The sequence below is a fragment of the Clytia hemisphaerica genome, unplaced genomic scaffold (genome assembly GCF_902728285.1).
Source record: "Clytia hemisphaerica strain Z4C2 unplaced genomic scaffold, Clytia hemisphaerica genome assembly, whole genome shotgun sequence".
NCBI classification, from domain to species: Eukaryota; Metazoa; Cnidaria; class Hydrozoa; order Leptothecata; family Clytiidae; genus Clytia; species Clytia hemisphaerica.
Window position 1 is genome coordinate 195219 of NW_027104166.1, and position 21031 is coordinate 216249.

Sequence of the window (21031 nt, forward strand, 5' to 3'; positions counted from 1 at the left end):
ATAAACATTCTTTGGATATACGTGCTATTTTTTTCTTTGCTTCTAACACTATCTCTCTACTATTGCGAAGGTTTTTGTTGAGATTGACCTCGGTAAAAGATTCAATGCGCATGTCTTGTAATTGAGCATCTAGTGCAATCCATATAACATCAACGATATATAATAATTCGTTTAATGTACTGGTTTCATAGAATTCGTCAATCAAAAAGGCTTTAGGTCTTTTCGCAATTTCCATTTTTTTCATACCTTCTAGCAAATCCTAAATTAATAAAACAAGATTCTGTTCATTAAATAGATTTCAAGGCAATATCGTTTAAATTCATAGTTTGTCCGAAAAAATAAACAGTACAGAATTTATAGGTATATCTAACTCATTAGCTCCTAATAGGCTTAAGAATAGCAGGATGCTGTATTTTGTTGAGGTAAAGTATAGGGTATCAAGGTTTCGAAAAAAGATGTTCCCGTGTAATGTAGACTTGAGAGGCGATTTTCCCCTCCCCAACAAAAATAAGGCTGTATTGATGGTTTGAAAACAGGTCGGTGAAGAAAGTAAACTTACCAAATCGAGATTCTCTTCAACTTTTACATTATACTTTTGTAGATCATGTACTGTTCGCCAGTATAATAGAGTCGATCGGAAGTCATACGAAATCTTTCCACATATGTACATCACATAACCACTGAAATACGGATCTTTGCTCAGCATAATTGCTTTCTGCTGGAGCAAAAAGCTTTTACCTGTGCCATAACCACCTTTTAGAACGACTTTTTTGTACTTTGGATCGTCTGCTGTCAGTGCTGGTAATTGTTCCTTGGAGTGGAACAAAATGTTATGGCTGGTGCAGACTGAGTCGATGGCATCGCTGATGTATTTCACCCAGCTGTTAGTTGTGATGGGTGCTATTTGATCTTTCTTTGAGATGTGGATCGAGAAAACAATGAGTCTCAAGACGTTTTTCAATTGCTCAATGGGTGGTAGGAAGGGTATTTGATAGGTTTTCTCAGGAAATTTGTTGAATATGGCTGACAACCACATTTTGATGTCAATGTTAATGCTGATGTAATGTAAGCTTTCGAACGTCTCGGTGTTTTTCCCAACACAGATGACTGGCACAAACGTCCAGTCATCACCAAACTGATCCCCAAGTCTTTCTTCGAATAGTCGATGGTATTTTTCAGTTTGTTCAAAAGCAGTATCAGTGAGTTGTCTCTTCATCTCAATCCCGATAACTAGTTTTCTTGACCAAGAGAAAATGACAAGATCAAATTCTTGGTGTTTCTTCTTTTTGACATCAGTCAAGAAACAAACAGATTGAAGAATGACTGTATCATTGAGAACGGAATCTTCTTTCATTGACAAAAATCGATCAAATATTGTGTGCTCTATTTCTTCACCACGTTCTGATAGTTGCAATTCGAAGAACCATAACAAGTTCGAATCTTGTGGTTGGTTTTGCTCGACCAGTTTTTCAACCTCACGTTTTAGATTCTTTTTACCACCATTGCTTGGAAACTTCAGAAGACAACTTTGGAGAGTCGTCTGTAGTTGTGATGCTATGATAAATCAAAATAATGTTTATGTGAATATCAATATTTTGAAACCTAAATCACATCTTCAAAGCTCTTTAAAATTAAAGTTATCAGACAGATTTCTCATTCAAGGAAAAATCAATACAATGTCAATAGATTTCTATTTCCAAACTGGAAAAAGTGGCTGTAATAAAGCATCAAATACAGTGAGTCCCAAAAAAAGCGAATACATTTTTATGCAATAATGTTTGCCGAATTTTATGACTTCAACAATCTCAATAACCTTTTCAATCATCTAGGAATTGAATATTTATTCATTGAACAGAGAATTGGAATCATCTTATTTTAATTATTTTTTGCCCAGTTTAGATAATGAGTTTTGAGTATTTTACTTATTTACATAAAAATTTGTCCGCTTTTTTTTTTGGGGGGGGGACACGCTGAAGCTTTCTAATTCATTCATCACTAACAGGAAGACACAGCATAACCAGAAGAAATTCTTACCTGTCGATTTAGATCTCAGCTCTGCAATGCAACCTTTCAGAAAAACATCATGTTCTGACATAGATGGGGGTAGACTCAGGCTATTGACAGATAACTCGTTAGCAACGAGATAAGTGATTTTAACATTCATAAGCCATTTGGTGAAATCAGCAGCATTTATTTGATGGACAGTTTCACTGGTCATTCCCTGATCTTGTATGAAAGTCTGCAATTGCTCAGTGAACCAATGATTTGGCGATTCCTTAAATAAATTATCTAAAGTCTTGAGACACTGTTTTTCGATGTCATAATCCAGCAGAGCAACTGGAGACTTCTTGGTGTATTGATTGGAGCAAAAGACTTGAGGTATAAAAACTGGTTCATGCTGAGTAGGATCAAAAAGTGAAGTTTCTCCATATTCTCGTTCAAGCAAGTAATCGGCAGCTTGAATTGGATCTGTGAATGTCTGAGAATTACCAAGGTTGAATTGTTTTGTTTGTCGACCCAATGTCATTTGAGAGTTCCTCAATACTTGTTGATGAAGTGATTTATCTGGTGAACATTTTGTTGAATCGATTGCTTTTGGTTGTAGATTCGACAGTTTTTGTTGAACAGTCAACATCGCTGCCATTTTTTGATAGTCTTGATGCACACACTAAGCCTTGATCCAAAGTGTATTACTAATCACACAAACGTCAATATTTTTGAGTATGTTGTTTTTGTCCTATTTTGATTGATTTTTTATGCTTTGATTAATAAAGCTATTGATATTTCACTCCTATAATTGCCTAGCAATAAAGACACAAAAGGTTAAAAAAGGTCTTTATAGTACTGTCTTATTTAATCTTGTTTTTAAAACATACCGATCATAACAATAGGTTCAATCAATCCTTTTAAAAGCCTTAGATATTTTTCTTCACTCTGTTTGTATAGGAACCACTGAATTTTTATCTAAGCTATAGTTCTTAGGGTTTATAGCTTTATGCATGCACTATATTTATCACTTTGGATCGCTTAAAACTCAGTCATTATTTTTTGTCGTGTTTAATTAAGCCTTATTAATCTTATAAAATTGTCGTCATAAAAAAGTAGTTATGCTTGATTATTCAAAAGAATTTGTCCTATTGTTGATACTTTTGGCTCCCGCCAGCGGTAACTCTGATCACGATATTATGCTTTTTTTCTTCAATCAAGATTACGCAAATCAGCAAAAAACTTAGATAATCATGCATCCATTTGAAAAAAGTCCAAATCAGGCATCACGGCTCAAAAATCTTTCAAATCAGGATCACGTTTTGACCTCTGATCACGCAATCACGAAAAGAAATTTCCAAATCACATAATCACGCTAGAAAAAAGTCTCTTTCACGAAATCACGTAAACCACTTGGGAGACCTCGTAAAAATGCACCCTGTTTTTAAGTAAGAGAAATTTGAAAGGAACTAAAATCCTCAATCTTGCTCTTACTTATCTAAAGAAATTCCAGAGCTTTTAAGATTTCTCTTTTGCCAAGGGAAAAGAATTAAAGGCTTGACCTATTTGACAGTTATTAGGCTATATTCTTACAAAATGTCTTATTCCTACAAAATAGTTCATAAATAATTACGAAAAACGCTTTTATATGCATTGATAAAACTTTGTAAGCAAAATACATTTTTGAATTAAAAATACACACTTTTTCTTTTATAAGAATATTTTCTTTATAAGAAATTTAAAAATATCCTAAGAATACCACCATCATGAAATTTGGAAAATTACCCTTAAGAAAGCCAACCTAATATAACCAACCATATAAATTGCCAATTATCCCCAGCAGTAGGAAATGCTTTCACAAAAATGCCAAATTTTTAACTTGAGCTGAGGTATGTACTTTTGGTCTTAACCTAAGAATACCGTAAGAATATTTTAGGATGATTTTTTCCAGAAAATTAAGAATTTCCATGATTAAATAGAAAAAACTATTCTTATAAAAAAACGTGTATGCTTATACTTTGCTTACTCATGCAATTGGGTAAATATTGCACATTTTTCTTTTTTCATGTAATATTGAGATATGCTTGGTATATAATTAGGTCTGGGAGGGGGTACTAGGGTTAGCGGATGAGAGGTATGTGCGGATGGGACCTCCAAAAACAGACCCTTAGAGAGCCTGATTTTTGCTAAAAAGGTGACCCTTAGAAAGATTGTGAATTAAAAATTGTGAATTTTCCGACCCTTAGAGAGACTAATTTAAATTTTCCGATTTTTGTGACCCTTAGAGAGACTTTGAAATGTGAAAAAACAACCCTTACCGTCTGCACATACCCAGCGGGTGTTTGCATTATTTCCAACATTTGAGTCTAAATATGCTTAAAAGCGCTATGCTTATAAAAATAGTGTATTGACCCTCTGCCTACTTAAATTCAAAATTAGAAAAGGCAGGGTGAAAAGTAGGCCGTTTCATCCAGAGCCTACACACTACAAACATTACGCAATGTTGGAAAGATTCTAAGATTCTAAAAGAGTCTTTTTACCGACTGTTCTAAATGGCTAGTTTTTATTTTCTCTTCTTAGTGAACAGAAGATTGAAATAATCGTAAAAGAAGAACAAAAATTCAAAAGCTGTCACAAAACTGAAGCCAAGACCAAGTCCGATGTTTCCTCCGATTGTCGCTAAAGAAAATGAATTTTCAAAGTAAGGTGACTGAGCTGTTTCTAGTTTTCAAATTTGTTGAGGCATTCTGAGGCATTTTATGATGATGTCAATTGTCGGGAAACATGATTTTCAAGTTTTCAAAAATAATTTCGACTTATTTATATAAGATCACGAAAGGTAGGTATGATAATTGGTTTCGTCAATTAGACCCCTAAAATTTTCCGAAGTGACTCAAAATCCTGCTGACGTCATCACTGAAATCGACTTTTTGAATCAGGTTCAAGTGTTAGGTTCGATGGCTAGATCACGATATATCTGGGTTTTAAAGTTGTGCTAACTCAGCAAAAAGAAACATCGATCTTAAAACCAAAATATAGGGTTGATAGATATATTAAACCAAAGGAACAAAGTGGGGGAATGTTCTTTACTCACCTATCAAAGTTATCCATTCCACTTTTTCGGTAATTTCTTCAATTTTAATTTGATTTTGGAAGAATGAAATGTGAATCCTAACTATATTCTCTCTAAAAAGAAATTAAATTTAAATGAATTAATTTAAGGGAGGAAATATTGGAGGAATATGAGAAGATGCAAAAGCTTTTGCAAGTAAAAACTTTCGCGATTTTCGCGAATTTTAGCCCTTTTCTCGAAAGTTAATGTCTTTGAAAATTCCTGGAAGGGCCACTCGCGAAAGTCTATCCTCGCGAAAAAATTTTTGAAAAAAATGAAAAATCGCTTAAACTTCAAACTTTGAATAAAATGTAAGATTTATGGTACTTTTTAGCCTGTGAAAAGCTAATTTAAAAGAAAAAAGTTTCAATCCTATTCAAGAAGTATTTGTCCCTCAGCTAGTCTAGCATGCTAGACGACTTAACTCAGTAAAAAATAGAAAGTAGAAAACTTGACAGGAGCATCAATATAGTCGTCTAGAATATTTTGTGCACAACAAACTTTTCATAAAAATTCTCTTTTTTCATGTTTTTGGATAACATTTTCAGGGGGTCTTGTTGGTTTGTTTTGGTTTTTCTTTTTTTCTTTCACTTAGAAATTCTCATTGGCTGAAATTTTTATTTGTTTATATATTTTTTTGTATATGATTGTTTTCTCACCCCGCAGAAATCTGCGGGCCCTGCTGGAACTCCCGTAAGCTACGGAAACCACCTTAGCCCAGTCGTTTATTTTAACCATATTCCGACATAAAAATTTCCCGCTTCCAACAAAAACGTTATAAACGACTGGATTCCCAGTCTATCCCTCAGCCAGTTTTTCATCTGAAAATTTTTTATTTTTATATTTTGATTGGCGAAAGATTTTGTTTCCGAAAAAGTATATTTCGTCAAATTTGCGAAAGTAAATGTCGCAAATTTCGCGAATTTTCGACCACGCGAAAAATTTATTTGTGAGGTGGTAACGCTAGCAGTAAAATCGAGCCTAAGATTAACGAATAAGAGCAAAATAAGCCATTTTTTCGAAAACTTTCAAAATTAAAAAAGCTGGTCTACTGGAGCTTACCGTACGTTTTCCGCAATTTCGGTAATGGTTTTATTCCCCCATCCAGGCATATCATGTTGGAGTATTTTATAAACTCCACGATTCCCTAATTTGCGTTTATCTTTAAGAAAGTTATAACCAACTCTGCGACATTCGTTTGGGCAACTCTTAATACATTGTTTTTCAACGTCTTCATTGTCTGAAAGTGAAAGTGAAAGTAGTTTTTAATGAATCTTTTTACCAAGAAAACTTTGCCATAACCCTCTAACCCTTTCTGTGTCCATGTCAAGTATATATTTTACATTGCGGAAATTTTTCGACAGGCCCATGGCATGTATATTTGACATTGCAAAAACGACAACCCTTTTGCAAAATGATATTTTTTAGAATCAAAATTGAGGACCCGCACAAAAAAAAACTGGGCAAAAAAGTCCAGTATATTTGACATTGCGCCTGGCGGCTAACAACTGGTGATTACAAATATAATATACATGCCATTGTCTGCTCAAAATATTTTTTTTCATTTTCAATTTTTGTCAATTCTTTTTGCCATTTTTTCCCCGTGGTTACGGAAAGGGCTAAACTACTGGTACATGACCTAGTCTGAATCGCAGACCTCTATAGATATACTTCCTATATATTTCTATAAGAAACTTTTTTCGCTAGACGATGAGCAAAAGGCTTTACATGACCGTGAATAAACAGAGTTTTATCATGTGATGCTTGTGGAACTGGGTTAATGAGAATGATACCGTTTCTACCATGTTCAGAAGGCTTTTTGTTAAAATAATCTCCCTTTCAGCTTAGTAAAAGATATGTATTTGTGCTTGTGAATTTCTTTGTTAGATTTTCGTTATATTTGGTGCTGCTTGCTGTTATGAATCAATAGAGGTGACAATATGCTTGAAAAGGAGTGAAACATCTACCTTAAAGATAGCTTTCGGAAAAAAAATACTTTACTAGGAGGTCCCTGAATTTCAAAATTTTCACACATGAAAATACTCTCCTAAGCTATGATTTCTTTTGACTTTGGTTACAGGATAAAGGCGGAATACGAGATATAAGCTGTTATGGACTGAAAATTATGCCTTAATATCTGCGCTGCATTTTAGATGACGGAATGACCCATTTTCGAAATCTTACCTCTGTAATGAAAGTAGCCAGCCATTTCTTTTATGGTACAGTAAGGTATCCCTAAGAAAACAAAGGAAATCGCAAATAAAACAGTATCTTCCCCATAAAGAAACGTAAGAATTTGTTTTTATATTTCAACCATTTTACGCCTGCAAGGCCTTAGCTTTATTTAATTGCTTGTCCGTCGAACGAACGTAGTAGCTTTTTTGTATATTATTTCAGTACCTTTTATGATTGAATTCTGACAATTCACTTGTTTACTACATTGTATCCTCGGTTTTAGCAGTGATACTATCAAAAGCGTAAAGCCTACTCAATGTTTTTTTACGTAGATAGCATACGCCTTTTTTATAGAAACATTCAACATTTTTGTAGCCTGCGATTGTTCTTAGCTTTTTGAGTTTTGAACTTGAAAAATGTTCTTAAGGATTAAGCATGCTCTTATTTTCGCCATTTTGTGAGTATTTTTTACCATTTTCCTTAAGAAATCGAGTGTTTTAGAGTCCACAAAGCGCTAAAATGTGTTGTTCCTAATATTTTAGGTATCCAAGCCTTGTGTTCTTATAAAAAAACGTGTAACAATGTAGGACTTTGAGACAGTCTTTTGATAGTTTTTACAGGGTACACGGCTTGGCTGCTATCTATTAGCTGAACGAAACATGGGAAGGAGCAGTGATTAATACTGGGAACCCCCTCAGGCCACCTTGTCAACGCACCCTGTTTACATTGGAAATCATGCAGGATTTTACTGTACACGTTTTTTTTTATTAGAACACCTAAAATTTGGCTGAGCCTGGATGTGCCTATTTTTTTAGCAATTTTCAGCCTAAACTGTTCTGAAATGTGTTCTTAATTTTTCTCTCTAAATCGACATCATCATGCAAAATAAAGAGCACTTAAAATTGGTAAAATTTGGACAATATTTGACTCTTGATTTTAGAAAATCCTTCCCTAAGTTCGTTTAAAACTGCTTGAAAAGAGGAAAAATTTTAGTTTCTTGTCATTTTTTTCAAAGTGAGGCTGGGCATGTTCTTACGATGTTCTTAATTTTTTGACGAATTTCAGCCTAAATGTTCTTATAAACTGGGTTCTAATAAAAAAAAACGTGTATTACCTTGCACTTGATGATAGATATCAGGGCCTGCGCAACCGAACTTTTTGTAAACATGTTGAAACATACAGTCGTTTATACTTGTCGTTTTCGTGTATGGTCGATCTTTGATGAATTTCAGCTCTTTTTCACCACATTTGCTTTTCAAATGCCGTGTCTAAATTTGAAAGATAATTGGTAGCTTGGTATTGATAATTGAAAACCTAAGTTTAATTCGTTGTCTTAAGAAGTCGATAATTTTTCAAATGTGCTGTTATAATTACGTTTCTTTTTAATTTCTCCTCATCCGGTCAAAATATATTGAGAATTTTGGTTAATTCCTCATTTTTAGCAATTCAAAGTGGGCGAGAAAGTCGCTTTTGGGTTAATTGATAAATTTAACAAACACTGTTTTGACCGCATGCTGACAAACGCTCGAAGTGAAGCATTCATAAGTTTGAAAGACCACAAACCAAACTTCCAAAACAACCCCAAAACGAGACTTCTGAATCCAGCGAAGAACGAACTGGGACGTATCAGTAAAGGCATCCTCGATAAGATAAATAAACAGCTAAAAGCAGCATTAAACGTGAATCAATGGCAGAGCACAAACGAAGTAATCAAATGGTTTACTGACATACCAAACAAAGGTCAGCATAGATTTATTGTTTTCGATATCAAGGACTTCTATCCATCCATAAGAGAATCGCTAATGAAAAAAGCAATAGACTTCGCAAAAACGTTAGTTGACATCCCAAACGCTGATATCAAAATCATAAACCATGCTCGTAAATCACTCCTATTTGACGGTGACCAAGCATGGATCAAGAAGAAAGGGGGCTCATTTGACGTAACAATGGGTGCATACGACGGCGCAGAGCTCTGTGAGTTAGTTGGTATATATATGCAACGGTTGATTAGTCAACGCTATGACAAGAACAAATACGGACTTTACCGTGACGATGTTTTGGCTGTGTTCGAAACTAATGAAAACGGCTCAGAATCTGAAACGATCAAAAAAGACCTCCAAAGAACATTCAAAGAGGAGGAACTGGACATTGTTATCGAATGCAACAAACGTATCGTTGATTTTCTGGATATCACATTGAACTTAATCGACGGCAGCTATAAACCTTTGAAAACCGACTTTCTGAACATTCTTCGTCAGAAGACATATTCAACAACGCAAAACCGGTGTACGAGAGAGCTCTCAGAGACTCGGGTTATGACGTAAATTTGACAAACAATCCCCCAGTTCAACAAACGCAGAACCGTAACCGTAACTGTAAGCGCAAAATAATCTGGTTCAATCCACCATACAGCAAATCAGTATCCACCAAAATTGGACATCGTTTCCTGACACTCCTCGACAAACATTTTCCCAAACAACATAAGTTCCACAAGATATTCAATCGTAACACAGTAAAAGTGAGCTATAGTTGTACGAAAAATATAAAATCGCTCATCGATAGCCACAACAAACGTATTCTCAAGCCGACCAACAACCAAGATGTTCCTACCTGCAACTGTATCGTGAAAAACCAATGTCCGCTTAATGGAGAATGTTTCGCCGAAAACACAATTTATGAAGCCACGATATAGATCGATGACGATACTAATGACGATACCGTGCCAATGATGAAGTGCATTGGTCTCGCTGAAACTACATTCAAAAAACGGTTCAGCAACCACAAGAAGTCGTTTAATCACGAGCGGTATGAGTACGAAACAGAACTTTCCAAACAATATTGGAAATTCAAACATCAAAACAAGAACCCAACCGTATCGTGGAAAATTGTTAGACGAACTGGTGGATTCCAACGAGCCTCGATGAAATGTAATCTTTTGTTTAAATGAGAAGCTTGAAATCGCCACAAAATTCGGTGACATTATGAACTCAAAATCTGAACTGATATAAAAATGTAAACATGTCAACAAGCACACCCTCGCCTTGTTTGACAGCAAAGACTGAAATGACGTCAATTTTGACAAATGAAGACATCATACATTGCGAATGTCGTTTTTGTAATTTTTTTAAATCTGACTGAAGACTGCCTGAAACGGCACGAAACTCCGAGTATCGGAAAATAAATTTGTCTCTATTCTTGACTGATAAATTTATTCAAATATTTCAATTCGGGAGGGGTTTATAGACTTCCAGGCTATTATTCTGAGCCCTATTGGATCATTCCTGGACTTTGGATCCTCAGATCCTAAGGTCCTAAGTCTTATGTCTAGCATTAAAACTCAGAGTTAGAACTCTACCCTTCGAACCTAATTTAGAGCAATTTGGAATGTTTGTGGTTGTAAGATTTCGTGGGAATTTCCCTTTTTTCTCAAATAATTATGACCATGATTGTAGCTATCTACCAGAAGGTCACCCTTAATCCTTCTCTTTAATTACTGAACTTTAAGTAGGTTGCACGCGTCCCCTCTGATATGCTTTGATAGATCAAAATCAATTCTGGGGATGCGCGCGGCCTAAACATTAAGCAGAGAGGCATTATGTACCATTCTGCATTAAGCGCGAAGTCTTTGTAATGACCTGCTTTCGGATTGAACCCACGATCTTGTGCACCGTAGCCGAATCCTTTACTTTGCACTACGATAGATGAACAACCTAGGACTATCACAAAAAAGATTACGTTATAATTACCTCAGTTTGCGTAATCTTAACAGCCGTTTCCCACCCAGGGTTGACGCTGATTATTTCATTATCAGTGTTCATTCCAAAAGTGTTGCCATAACTTGTCATCTCGAGGTAAAATCCATCCAACACACTAATTTTCTTAATATCTGACAGATCAAAGGTCAATGAAAAACCATTGAAATATCCGTTACTTCTAATGGTGAGCCCTGGGTTACCTTTTTGATATGTATTAAAATCAAAACATAACATTTTCGGTAAATATTCAACAATTACAAAATCTGATTTATTGCATGGTCTCTCGTAAAAGTCACACGAAATCGACTGATTCTGTTTTTCACCGCCTTTGTCAAAAATTGTCCGAATTAATTTTGTGTCTGCGAAATCTTCGTATGAATTCATATATGCATTCAAAAGTTCCATGTAAGTATTGATTCCTTCTTTGTTAATTATACTCATAACTTTTTTATACACAGTCGAGTTTGTTTTGTTTTTGATCACTCCATCTATGAAATATTTTATTTCATCTGTTGTTAAATTACCTTTTAGTTCTTGAAGTTTACGGTTCGATATAGTGTTTAATGGGCAGATGGAGACAGTCGGGAATTGTAGCGTAGCTACATCTTCGAAATCATTAACCGTTACTGTTTTATGTTCCAAATAATCGAATAATAAATTGTAAAATAAAACCACAACAAATGCTGTAATAGTACTTGTTATCAAAAACCAAATAAATCTCCTTAAGAATGACCCTTCGAATAAAAAGCGAAACCCATGCATTGTCACATTTTGACAGAAATCTTTGAATAGTAGTCTACGTTGGCACGTCTCGTCTTCCTTGAGGTCTGCTGACTTGACAGTGTTTTCTTCTTCCGAGATTTCATAAACTTTATGTTTCATTTCCATCTTTTGAAAACGATTTCAACATGGGTTAATGTTATTAAAATATTTGCTCTCTTGACTCTTGTTTTTTAACTTTCTTCCCAATTTAAACAGCTACATAATACCAAAACCTAATATTATCTCCTTGATGACAGTTGAAATTTCAATCTCAAATCTCCTCAAATTGTTTCGATGGTAAAGCTTTAATCTATCTAATTCAGATTTAGCACCAATTTCTAATCAGACATTTTTGTTAAATAAATTTTCTTTTTCATTTTGTTTTAAATTATTCATCAAAATCTTTCCAAACAAGTAAAATTTACTTTTCTCCAAAAATGATATCTTTTCGATATCAAAAATTAATATTATTCATCCCCGCTGTGTGTTTAGGTTACGATTGTCGGATCGGTTGATTCATTTCAATTTTGCCCACATTAAAGGAACTCATTTATTTAATATTACCCTGCTTAAATTTTGGCTATCTCTCCCCTTGGGTTTTGAATTTATTCATTTCATTTCGTCTGAATTTTCTCTTACCAGACGGTCATAATCGATAAAGTGGATCATCGATACAATCGAAAACTAATCGAAAGAATCGACAGATTAGATAATCCATATCTATGACTAATATCGATATTAAACATTATTTTGCACTCGATCATTAATCAAATATCTTAGATCTTATAGATTTTTAATCGATTTTATCAAATTTATCGATTGCTTATCGATTTCATATTGTAATCTAGTACTACTAATCGATACTAGTGATTGACGATCGCTGAATTATAAAAAACAATTGTTAGCAGGACGTAATCGATTCAAATCGTTTTGGTCTGAGTATACCTTAATCTCAAGGGAAAAAGTTATAACGCTATAAATTAGCCAGCCAAAAAAACAATACTTTCAGCCACAGTTTTTCCCTACTAGTGCGGCTGAAAGCGAGATACACCGTATTATTGAGACAGAGGTGTAGAAGTCCTTATTCATGGTATTCATAAGACACCCCGGTAACACCCTGGTTTTAGCAAATAGTGGCAAATTCAAGCTAGAGAAAAATTGTTTAAAGTTTGGCACTACTGGAAAAAACTTCGGTTTGTTCAGTAGAAAACATTACGTAATGAATATCAAGAATAAGATTAATTAGGGAACTTACACGTTCATTAAAATTCGTGAGTGTATTTCTATCGGGATAAATAGAGCGTCACGCTTGGAGAGAGTTAATCTTTTAATTCAAAACTTATTTATTCGCCTGCATATCATTAAAAATTTACATATTTAAGTTTGTATAAATTAGGGGAGGGGATGCAGGCCAGGAGTCCATCCAATAGACGTTTCCGTCTAATCATATGGAATGGCTACCTGGACGCAGATTTTTTTTCTGTGGGGTTGATATAACTATTAGAGTAACAATATTTCAATATTCCAAATAACAAAGTAAAAAAAAACTCAACGTAACTATCGACAAAAAAATATATAGTTATATAAGTAATCTTTTGTTTTAATAAATCAAATTAGAGTATTTTTATATCTATATGGACTTTCATTTTTCTGGTATGCAAGAGGTCAATTTTGAAGGAACTCGCTTATCTTTTTTTTGATCATATATCCAGATAATGGTTGTAGATCGATTTTAGTATGTAATATTAGCTGGTTCCAGTTTAAAAGAGATTGGTACTTAATCGATTTCAATCCATAGTTTAATGTTTTGGCTTTTGGGCGCTCCAAAAGTTTCAGTTCGTTATTTCTAGTAAGATAATTATGAGACAGAGTTTTGAAGTTTAAAATGTTCGTAACAGCTTCAGGAGAAAGATTAGTGAGAGTTTGATGTACGAGTCGGATATTGAACTTTGTTACAGTATGTGGCAAAGTTGGAATATCCAGGTTAATGAAAAGAGGAGCAGATTCTGCATTAAAATCTGAAAAAGTCAAGATGCGCACGCATCTTTTTTGAAGTTTGCCTATTCTAGAGTTTTGAGTGAGACTTTGCCCCCATACGATTATTGCGTATGACAAATGAGAGTGAAAAATAGCATAGTATAAAGTTTTAAGAATGGTCTGTGGAACAAAGTGACGCAGTTTGGATAAAATGCCATTTGACCTTCTAAGTTTTGCGGATAAATGATCAAAATGGAAATTCCACGCTAGACATTCATCGAGAAAAAGACCAAGATATTTGACACATTTCGAAAATTTCAAGACATGCCCATCAAGATTGAGATTCATTGTATATGGTACAGGTTTATTTTTACTTCTAAACAGGATAACCTCAGTTTTTGTAGTATTAAGAGAGATTTTGTTGGCACGAAGCCAAGAGGAGAGTCTGATTAAGTCAGAATTCACTTTCGTCTCAAGTGAATTTAGATTCGAATCGGAAGAGAGAAGACAGGTGTCGTCAGCAAAGAGGTTTGTTTCGCTATTCAGAATGGCTTCAGGAATGTCATTTATATATATTAGAAAAAGTAGAGGCCCTAGGACAGAGCCCTGGGGGACTCCGTGTCTGATAGATCGTTTTGAGGAATCATGCCCAGAAATTGAAACATATTGTTTCCTCTCAGTCAGGTAAGATCGAAACCAGAGAAGTCTTTTATGGTTGACTTCCTTTCACAAGTAATGTTTTCATATAAATATGCTGCCTGCTGTCTAAGTTTATAAAATATTTCTTCTGTTTGTTAGAAAATTTATGTTCTGCAAATTAAAGGGTAGTTACTATAGTTTCAATTGAACTTTTATACATTGACTGTTTTAGGTTTTGGTTGTAGGCACAGGTCTAATTTGTATGCGATCCATGACCCTATGTGTCAAAATTACTTTTTTCATCCTACAAAAACGCAATAAGTACGTATCAGTGTCTAAATACCCTTTTTGAAAAGACCCTATTCTAAATGCTTATAAATTGTGAAAAAACCTTTAATAGAGTATTGTATTTTTTTGATAATGCATCTATAAACATACCATTGGAGATTATATCAGGAATTTCGTAATAAGTAATGTTATACGGTTTTATGATGAAACTTTTGTATGTGGATTTTAGTAAACAAAACTTTCGAATATTGCTTTCATGTTGTTTTTTGGTGTGTTGAGTGTCAAATTTATGCTGATGTTGGGGTAAAATAAGCCGAAATAGGGTGTAGCCATACGATTTTTTATTATATGCCAAAAATTCGACAAAATTTGCAATCATGTGATTACTCAAGTGTTTTTGAACACAGATTGTCTATGTAATCAAAAAATAATTGATCATAAGGGGAAGTTTTTGACACGTTTTTGAGAAGTTGAAATTTCCCATTTTACTATAGTAAATTTTAGTAGAGTATAAAAGTGATACGTTCAAGTGGGAAAATCATTCTTACCCTTTCGTATTTAAAGACATTTGACTTATTGCGTGGTATTGCTTCTTTCAAGGACGATGGAATGATTGTAGACGTGACACTGGTGGCTATAGTGAATTAAGATTGACGATAAAATGTATACTTTATGTAATTTTTAAGACTTCCTTGAGTTAAGATTCCCTATGAAACACCCCTATATGAATGACTCTTTTCAAATTCTATTGTTTACATACAGATCAATAATGTATAGTGGGGATGGTCATTTCTGTGGTGTAGTTTTCCAATGAAGATGAAATCTAAGGAGTTTTTTTCTAAAGCAGTGCCACGTCAGGGGTGCCTCAAATCAAGAAAGCTTTGAGTTATAATGGGCACAAGGCAGTCTGTTCGTAGTTTTTAATAGCCTGGAGATCCTAATCTAAATCGCAGACCTCTATTCTCAACTTCAGTTGAGCTACAATCTGACAATGTCTGTGTGTGTGTCTGTCTGTGTGTGTGTCTGTCCGAGGGGTAAATCACTCGAAAAATTATCGTACACCTCTACAAAAAGTCAAAAAAAAAAGTTAAAAAGTAAAAAAAAGTCAAAAAAGTCAAAAAGTCAAAGAAAAAGTCAAAAATTCTTAGAAAAAAGTCAAAAAGTCAAATAAAAGTCAATAAAAAGTCTTGTAAAAGTCAAAAAGTTTCTTGAATGGGCGGATGGGTGGAGCAAAATTTATGGGCGGTTGGCGTTTTTGGACAGATTTGGGCGGAAAATCTTAGGCGCCCGAAGGCGATGGGCGTTTTTGTCGGGAAAAAGTCAAAATGGAAGTTTGAAAAAAGTCAAAAAAAAGTCAAAAAAAAGTCAAAAAGTCAAATAAAAGTCAAAAAAAAGTCAAAAAGTCAAATGAAAATTCAAAAAGTCAGAAAGTATCGTACACCTTTTTTCAAGTGATTTACCCCTCGTGTCTGTCTGTCACAAAAACTTTAGGGCAGCCTGGAGACTTCAAAAATGCTTGGATTTGGCTGAAATTTGGCACACTTATTCCTTGGGTGAATATCTGGGGGTGTTTTTTTCATTTTTTGAAAATTTTAATTTTTGGGGCCTGGGGACGAGTTTTTCGCCAAAACGAGGCTAAAACTTTGGGGCAGCCTGGAGACTTCAAAAATGGTCGGATTTGGCTGAAATTTGGCACACTTGTTCCTTGGGTGAATATCTGGGGGTCTACAATTTGAAGCCACTGAAGTTGAGCCCAGTGCGTTGCGCACGTTCGACTATAGATATACTTCCTATATATATAAAGAAACTATAAGAAACTTTTTTCACTAGAGGATGAGCAGACGCCTAGGAGATCCACGCTAGGATTTCTTCTTTTGTATACTGATGGCAAAATGAATAGCATTGTTTAGACTTTGATTTTGAATTTCTTACCTTCAAAATATTTGATAACACAGCCGATCAAATTTTGTTATTTTTTCTTGGATCATACTTTCTACAAAAAACGGGAATAAACTTTCTAGATTATTAAATCATAGTAAGTCTCGTAGTAAGTGAGGACAACGCTTGATTCGAAATCTCCAAATATTATTTTTAGTCAAAAATTGGCCTAACAGCTCGAACCCGTCCGGTATACATCAGATTATAAAAGTTTTCAATGGGGTTAATTTTATCCACAGGTTTCAATACTGGGTCACGGGACTTTGGAAATCCCAAAAAAGTACCCTTAAGGGGGGCACATACCGTACCTACCATTTGCCTAAGTACCCCTCCGGGATTGTGTTGTAGATGGAGAGGAAAAGAAGATGCTGCCCCCGTATGGTTAATAGTCCTAAACTATAATAAGCAGCTCAGTTCACATAAATCTACTAAATGTATCCATAAAACCTTTAAACCTAATTGGGCTTTTCCAGAAAAGGATATTGATTTTTCGAAGTATCGAACCCCCTGGATATCCTACTTTATTAGTAAAGATGCTTACCCCTGGATATCGTATTTTTTACTTGAAAAGACACTTTACCCCCTGGATATCCGCTCCCTTGTAGATATTTACCCCCCTGGATATCCACTTTTGAATGGAAATTGTTAACCGCCTGGATATCCGATATCCTCAACATGGGGGTACGGAGTATTTCTGGAAAAGCCCATTAAACCTAATTCAGTTTATAGAGACTTCACAGTAGATTTTTTGGTCTTTTTAGGCTACTAACTCTCATTCGAAATTTGCTTTTTGTCAAAGTTGTACCTTACTTTTTACTAGTGGGACAACTTTTGCAAAAGCTGAATTTCAAAGGTGGAAAACAGAAATTTTTAGATTTCAATAATTAGGAGGCTATCCTGTGGGATGAAATTAAATTAAACTTAACTCCTTTCGAAAAGTTGGTTGATTCTGAACAATTAATATAGCTAATCTTTCAGAGTGAACTGCCTTATCAAAGGGAGAGGAAAGTTTAGACTGGCACGTCACTCGGATTGGAACGATTCCACGTGGGAAAAGTGAGCGTAGGAGAAAAATTTGACCCCGGGTACCAGAGGCCAAGTTTTCAGAGAAAATATTGATATTCATTCGATCTGTAAATATTGATATTCATTCAATCTGTGATATTCACGGTAAGATTTAAGAAGATTTTTCGGCGGGAAATGTTGAAAAAGTATCATCCCTCTTGTTTTCTTTTATCCTCCTAAGCAGTTTCTATTTAACAACAAACGCCCTGCGCCCCTTCGATTCCCGCCCTATTTGACGTGATTAATTAATAGACTATGTAGTTTGCTAGTCTAAAGAAAATTTTAAATGGTGGAAGTCACGAAAATTGGTGAACCATTTGTATTTTTTAGAGAATGACCTTATAGCATAGATTGTTCTCAGTTTTGATGATCAGTTTTCCTACGGAGTTTATAAAATGCACTGACTTATCATAAATTTTATAATTGATTGGGAAATTCTTAAATGTCCATATGAAAAAGTAAAAGCAATAAATAGCTGACTTAATTCAAAAGATGTCCTTTTATGATATAGAAAAGAGGTTGGCGCGCCTCTATGCTGACAAAACAGAATAAACAAAATAATTTCTCAAAATTTTTGCTCACGAGGAACAGAATGAGAAGGAATTAGTTTTTTCTTTTGTTTAAAAAATGCTGTGGAAGCAAATGGTAGGATAAACGTTCAAAATCTATTTTGCTTTACATATTTCTTCTTAAAATGATACCTTTGTTGTGGAAAGGTTTTTGTGGATTTTTCAATTTTCTAGTTTTATTTTTTTCATGTTTTTTTACACCATTATCCTCTAGTAACCCTTTCCGTTCCAATGTCGGTATATACCGACATGAGCACTTTTCATTTATTTTTTGCTGAAAGATTTCCTTGGGTTTTTGAATGGAAAAATTGATGAACAAAAATTAATTCGATTGTTTTTAATATCAATTTCATAATTATACATTTTGCAACTCAATGTATAAAAACACACATTACTCAAATTTCTGATAGTTTTTATGCAGCATATTATGTCGACGATTGGTAAATAAATGGAACCTTTCCCGCGGCAAATAGGTTGAACTTTAAAAAAATACCGGACCAATAGTTAAAGGGCTAGTTTCGATATTCCGGATATCCTCCATAATGACCAAATCCTTTATAGTCTTCTACAATATTTTGCCGTTTTTCATCTACGTAGCTCACCCAGCATCTTTGTTGTTCCGTTTGCCTGGTGATGGGACGTAATCGAAAAAAAGAACAGGAACTCGAAGCCCAGTCACAAAACTAAAACCCAACGCTAGTCCAACACTTCCTCCAATTGTTGCTGGAAAAATTAATTCGATCTTAGTAAAATCTTCCACTAGAAAGAGGTTCAAATAACATCATGAGCTCAGTGTCATGTTAAAGACCTCTGTTGACTGGAGTCGTTTATAATGCGTATAACAAACACAGTAGTATAGGCGTTATATGATAATACGGTCATTGTTACGGGATTTACTTTGTATAAACTAAAATTGTTCCCTCCATTACTTTTTGCTTTATTTGCTTAATCTAGCAAGCTAGACGACTAATTCAGACATAGAAAAAAATAGAGTAGTAGCTATTTTGTTTTCTATGTCTGAATTAGTCGTCTAGCTTGCTAGACCATGGAGGTATAAAGAAACAGGAGAAGTATGCTATTGTAACCAAGCTCGCCCTACGATTAAAAAAGTTACGATGTATGCATGCTCATAATCTCATATATCATGCATTTTTAATGAGCTCTTTTATCCATAGGTGAAATCCTATTGGCTCATTTAAGCGTTAGAAATTAGATGAGACGAGATTCATTGTTTCTGACATCAGTGTAAGAAAATATTTGGACTAAAAAAAGGCCTGTAAACTTGGCAATCCTTCATCAAATGATAAGATTTTTCGATCAATGTTTTCCTTAAGGTGAACTCTATTGCTTGATACTTTCCTCCAAAATTCTCCAGCGACTTTATGTCTACAGATTGAGTCTGAAATCGTGTGTGCTTATAAAGAACTTTTCATTTTCTGGCTTGAGAAAATATCTTTTCAAAACAAAATTGAACGGATAGCGAAATGGAACATAAACTTGCTTCGTGGACGAATTTTTATCTAATTTTCGTATATTAAAAGGCGAGAATCTTCAATACTGATTATTAGAATGTTCATAGCAAACTTGAGTTCTACTAAAAAGTCTTATTTCATCGGGCGAGCTTAGAATTTCTTTTGATACATTTTATAAAAGAAATCAAAAGACTTTAACGACCAATTACCGACACATTCAACTCCTGTTTTTCTTTATACCTCTATGGCTAGACTAAGACCTCTGCAAAATCAGGGATATGTTATAGCGGAGCTGGATAACGCACATTTGAAAAAGCCTTGTTCTATCTCTGTCCCTGACATTAAAATTTGATATGAAATTAAACTTTTTTAATTACAAATTCGTGAAATTTGGATTTCTTTTTAGCCAATGAGGTCGTGTTCAGACCAAGGTTTAAAGCAATTAGGTCTACATGTTTCTTTTATATTCCTTTTGTATCTAACGGCACGCTCCTCATTAGTTAAACCAAAGTTTAAAAAGGAATCACCCTCTAGTTTAAAAAAAAAGTTTTTACGATTTCGTTACAGTTTTCTGAATAGAGGAAATTAGAATTCGCAAGTGAAAAGCATGCTCCTTTTGTAAATGAAGAAAAAAGAACGTGAAATTTATGACTTAGAGACGCTCGGAGCATCTCTAGCAGTAATGGCTTCAACGACCACGAATTAGTGTTTTGCAGAGGGATTCCCTGAAATCTTTTTTGTTTCAAAGTATCTCAAGAGAGAAGATGACATGATTTCAAGTTAGGAAAGGAGATTCCTCGAGATCGCCAATCGATGATGACAAAAGAAAAGTGATTATAATTAAATTCCCATATCAACAAAGTACTACTTGAACCTTAAACTTAAACTTTCAGGTCTGAACACGACCTGATTCTGCTGCTGCATTTATCGTCCACGATTAGAAACTTTTGATTATCAAGAGGGTCTGTAAAACATTGGTGAATGACAATTTAAAAAATGAAAAACATTGTTTTCATTAGTAAAGTTATAAGAAATTTCTTCTGTAAGATTATAAATAGCTCTTTTTCATTTGAAATACCGCGCTACACCGCGGGGTGCCTCACTTTCTAACTGATATTTTCAGATAGCAAGTCGGTATGTCTGATTATGGAAAAAATTTCAAGTCAATTGAAACAATATTTGTCAAAATATTTACATCCGAAATTTTTAAAGAGAAATCATGAAAGCTTCTCAAATTCATAACGCACGCTGATAAAATTAGATTTCATTTACAAAGAAGCTTTTGGGTTATCT

General features: G+C 34.4%; 1 protein-coding gene across 2 annotated transcripts; it reads right to left on the reverse strand.

Moving 5' to 3' along the window:
- Positions 1 to 4536: 4536 nt before the first annotated feature.
- LOC136814198 (acid-sensing ion channel 5-like) lies at positions 4537 to 12125 on the reverse strand. 2 transcript variants are annotated; one of them, XM_067070710.1, is made up of 6 exons: positions 11020 to 12125; positions 8388 to 8541; positions 7283 to 7333; positions 6161 to 6338; positions 5081 to 5172; positions 4537 to 4665 (listed from the first exon to the last, which is right to left on the reverse strand). In XM_067070710.1, exons 1-6 carry the CDS (start codon positions 11914 to 11916, stop codon positions 4550 to 4552), a joined length of 1488 nt encoding a protein of 495 aa, XP_066926811.1. In that variant the 5' UTR covers positions 11917 to 12125; the 3' UTR covers positions 4537 to 4549. The 2 variants fall into 2 exon arrangements, with proteins under 2 accessions (XP_066926811.1, XP_066926812.1); XM_067070711.1 differs by lacking the exon at positions 4537 to 4665 and having other exon boundaries at positions 5083 to 5172; positions 6166 to 6338.
- Positions 12126 to 21031: the final 8906 nt, after the last annotated feature.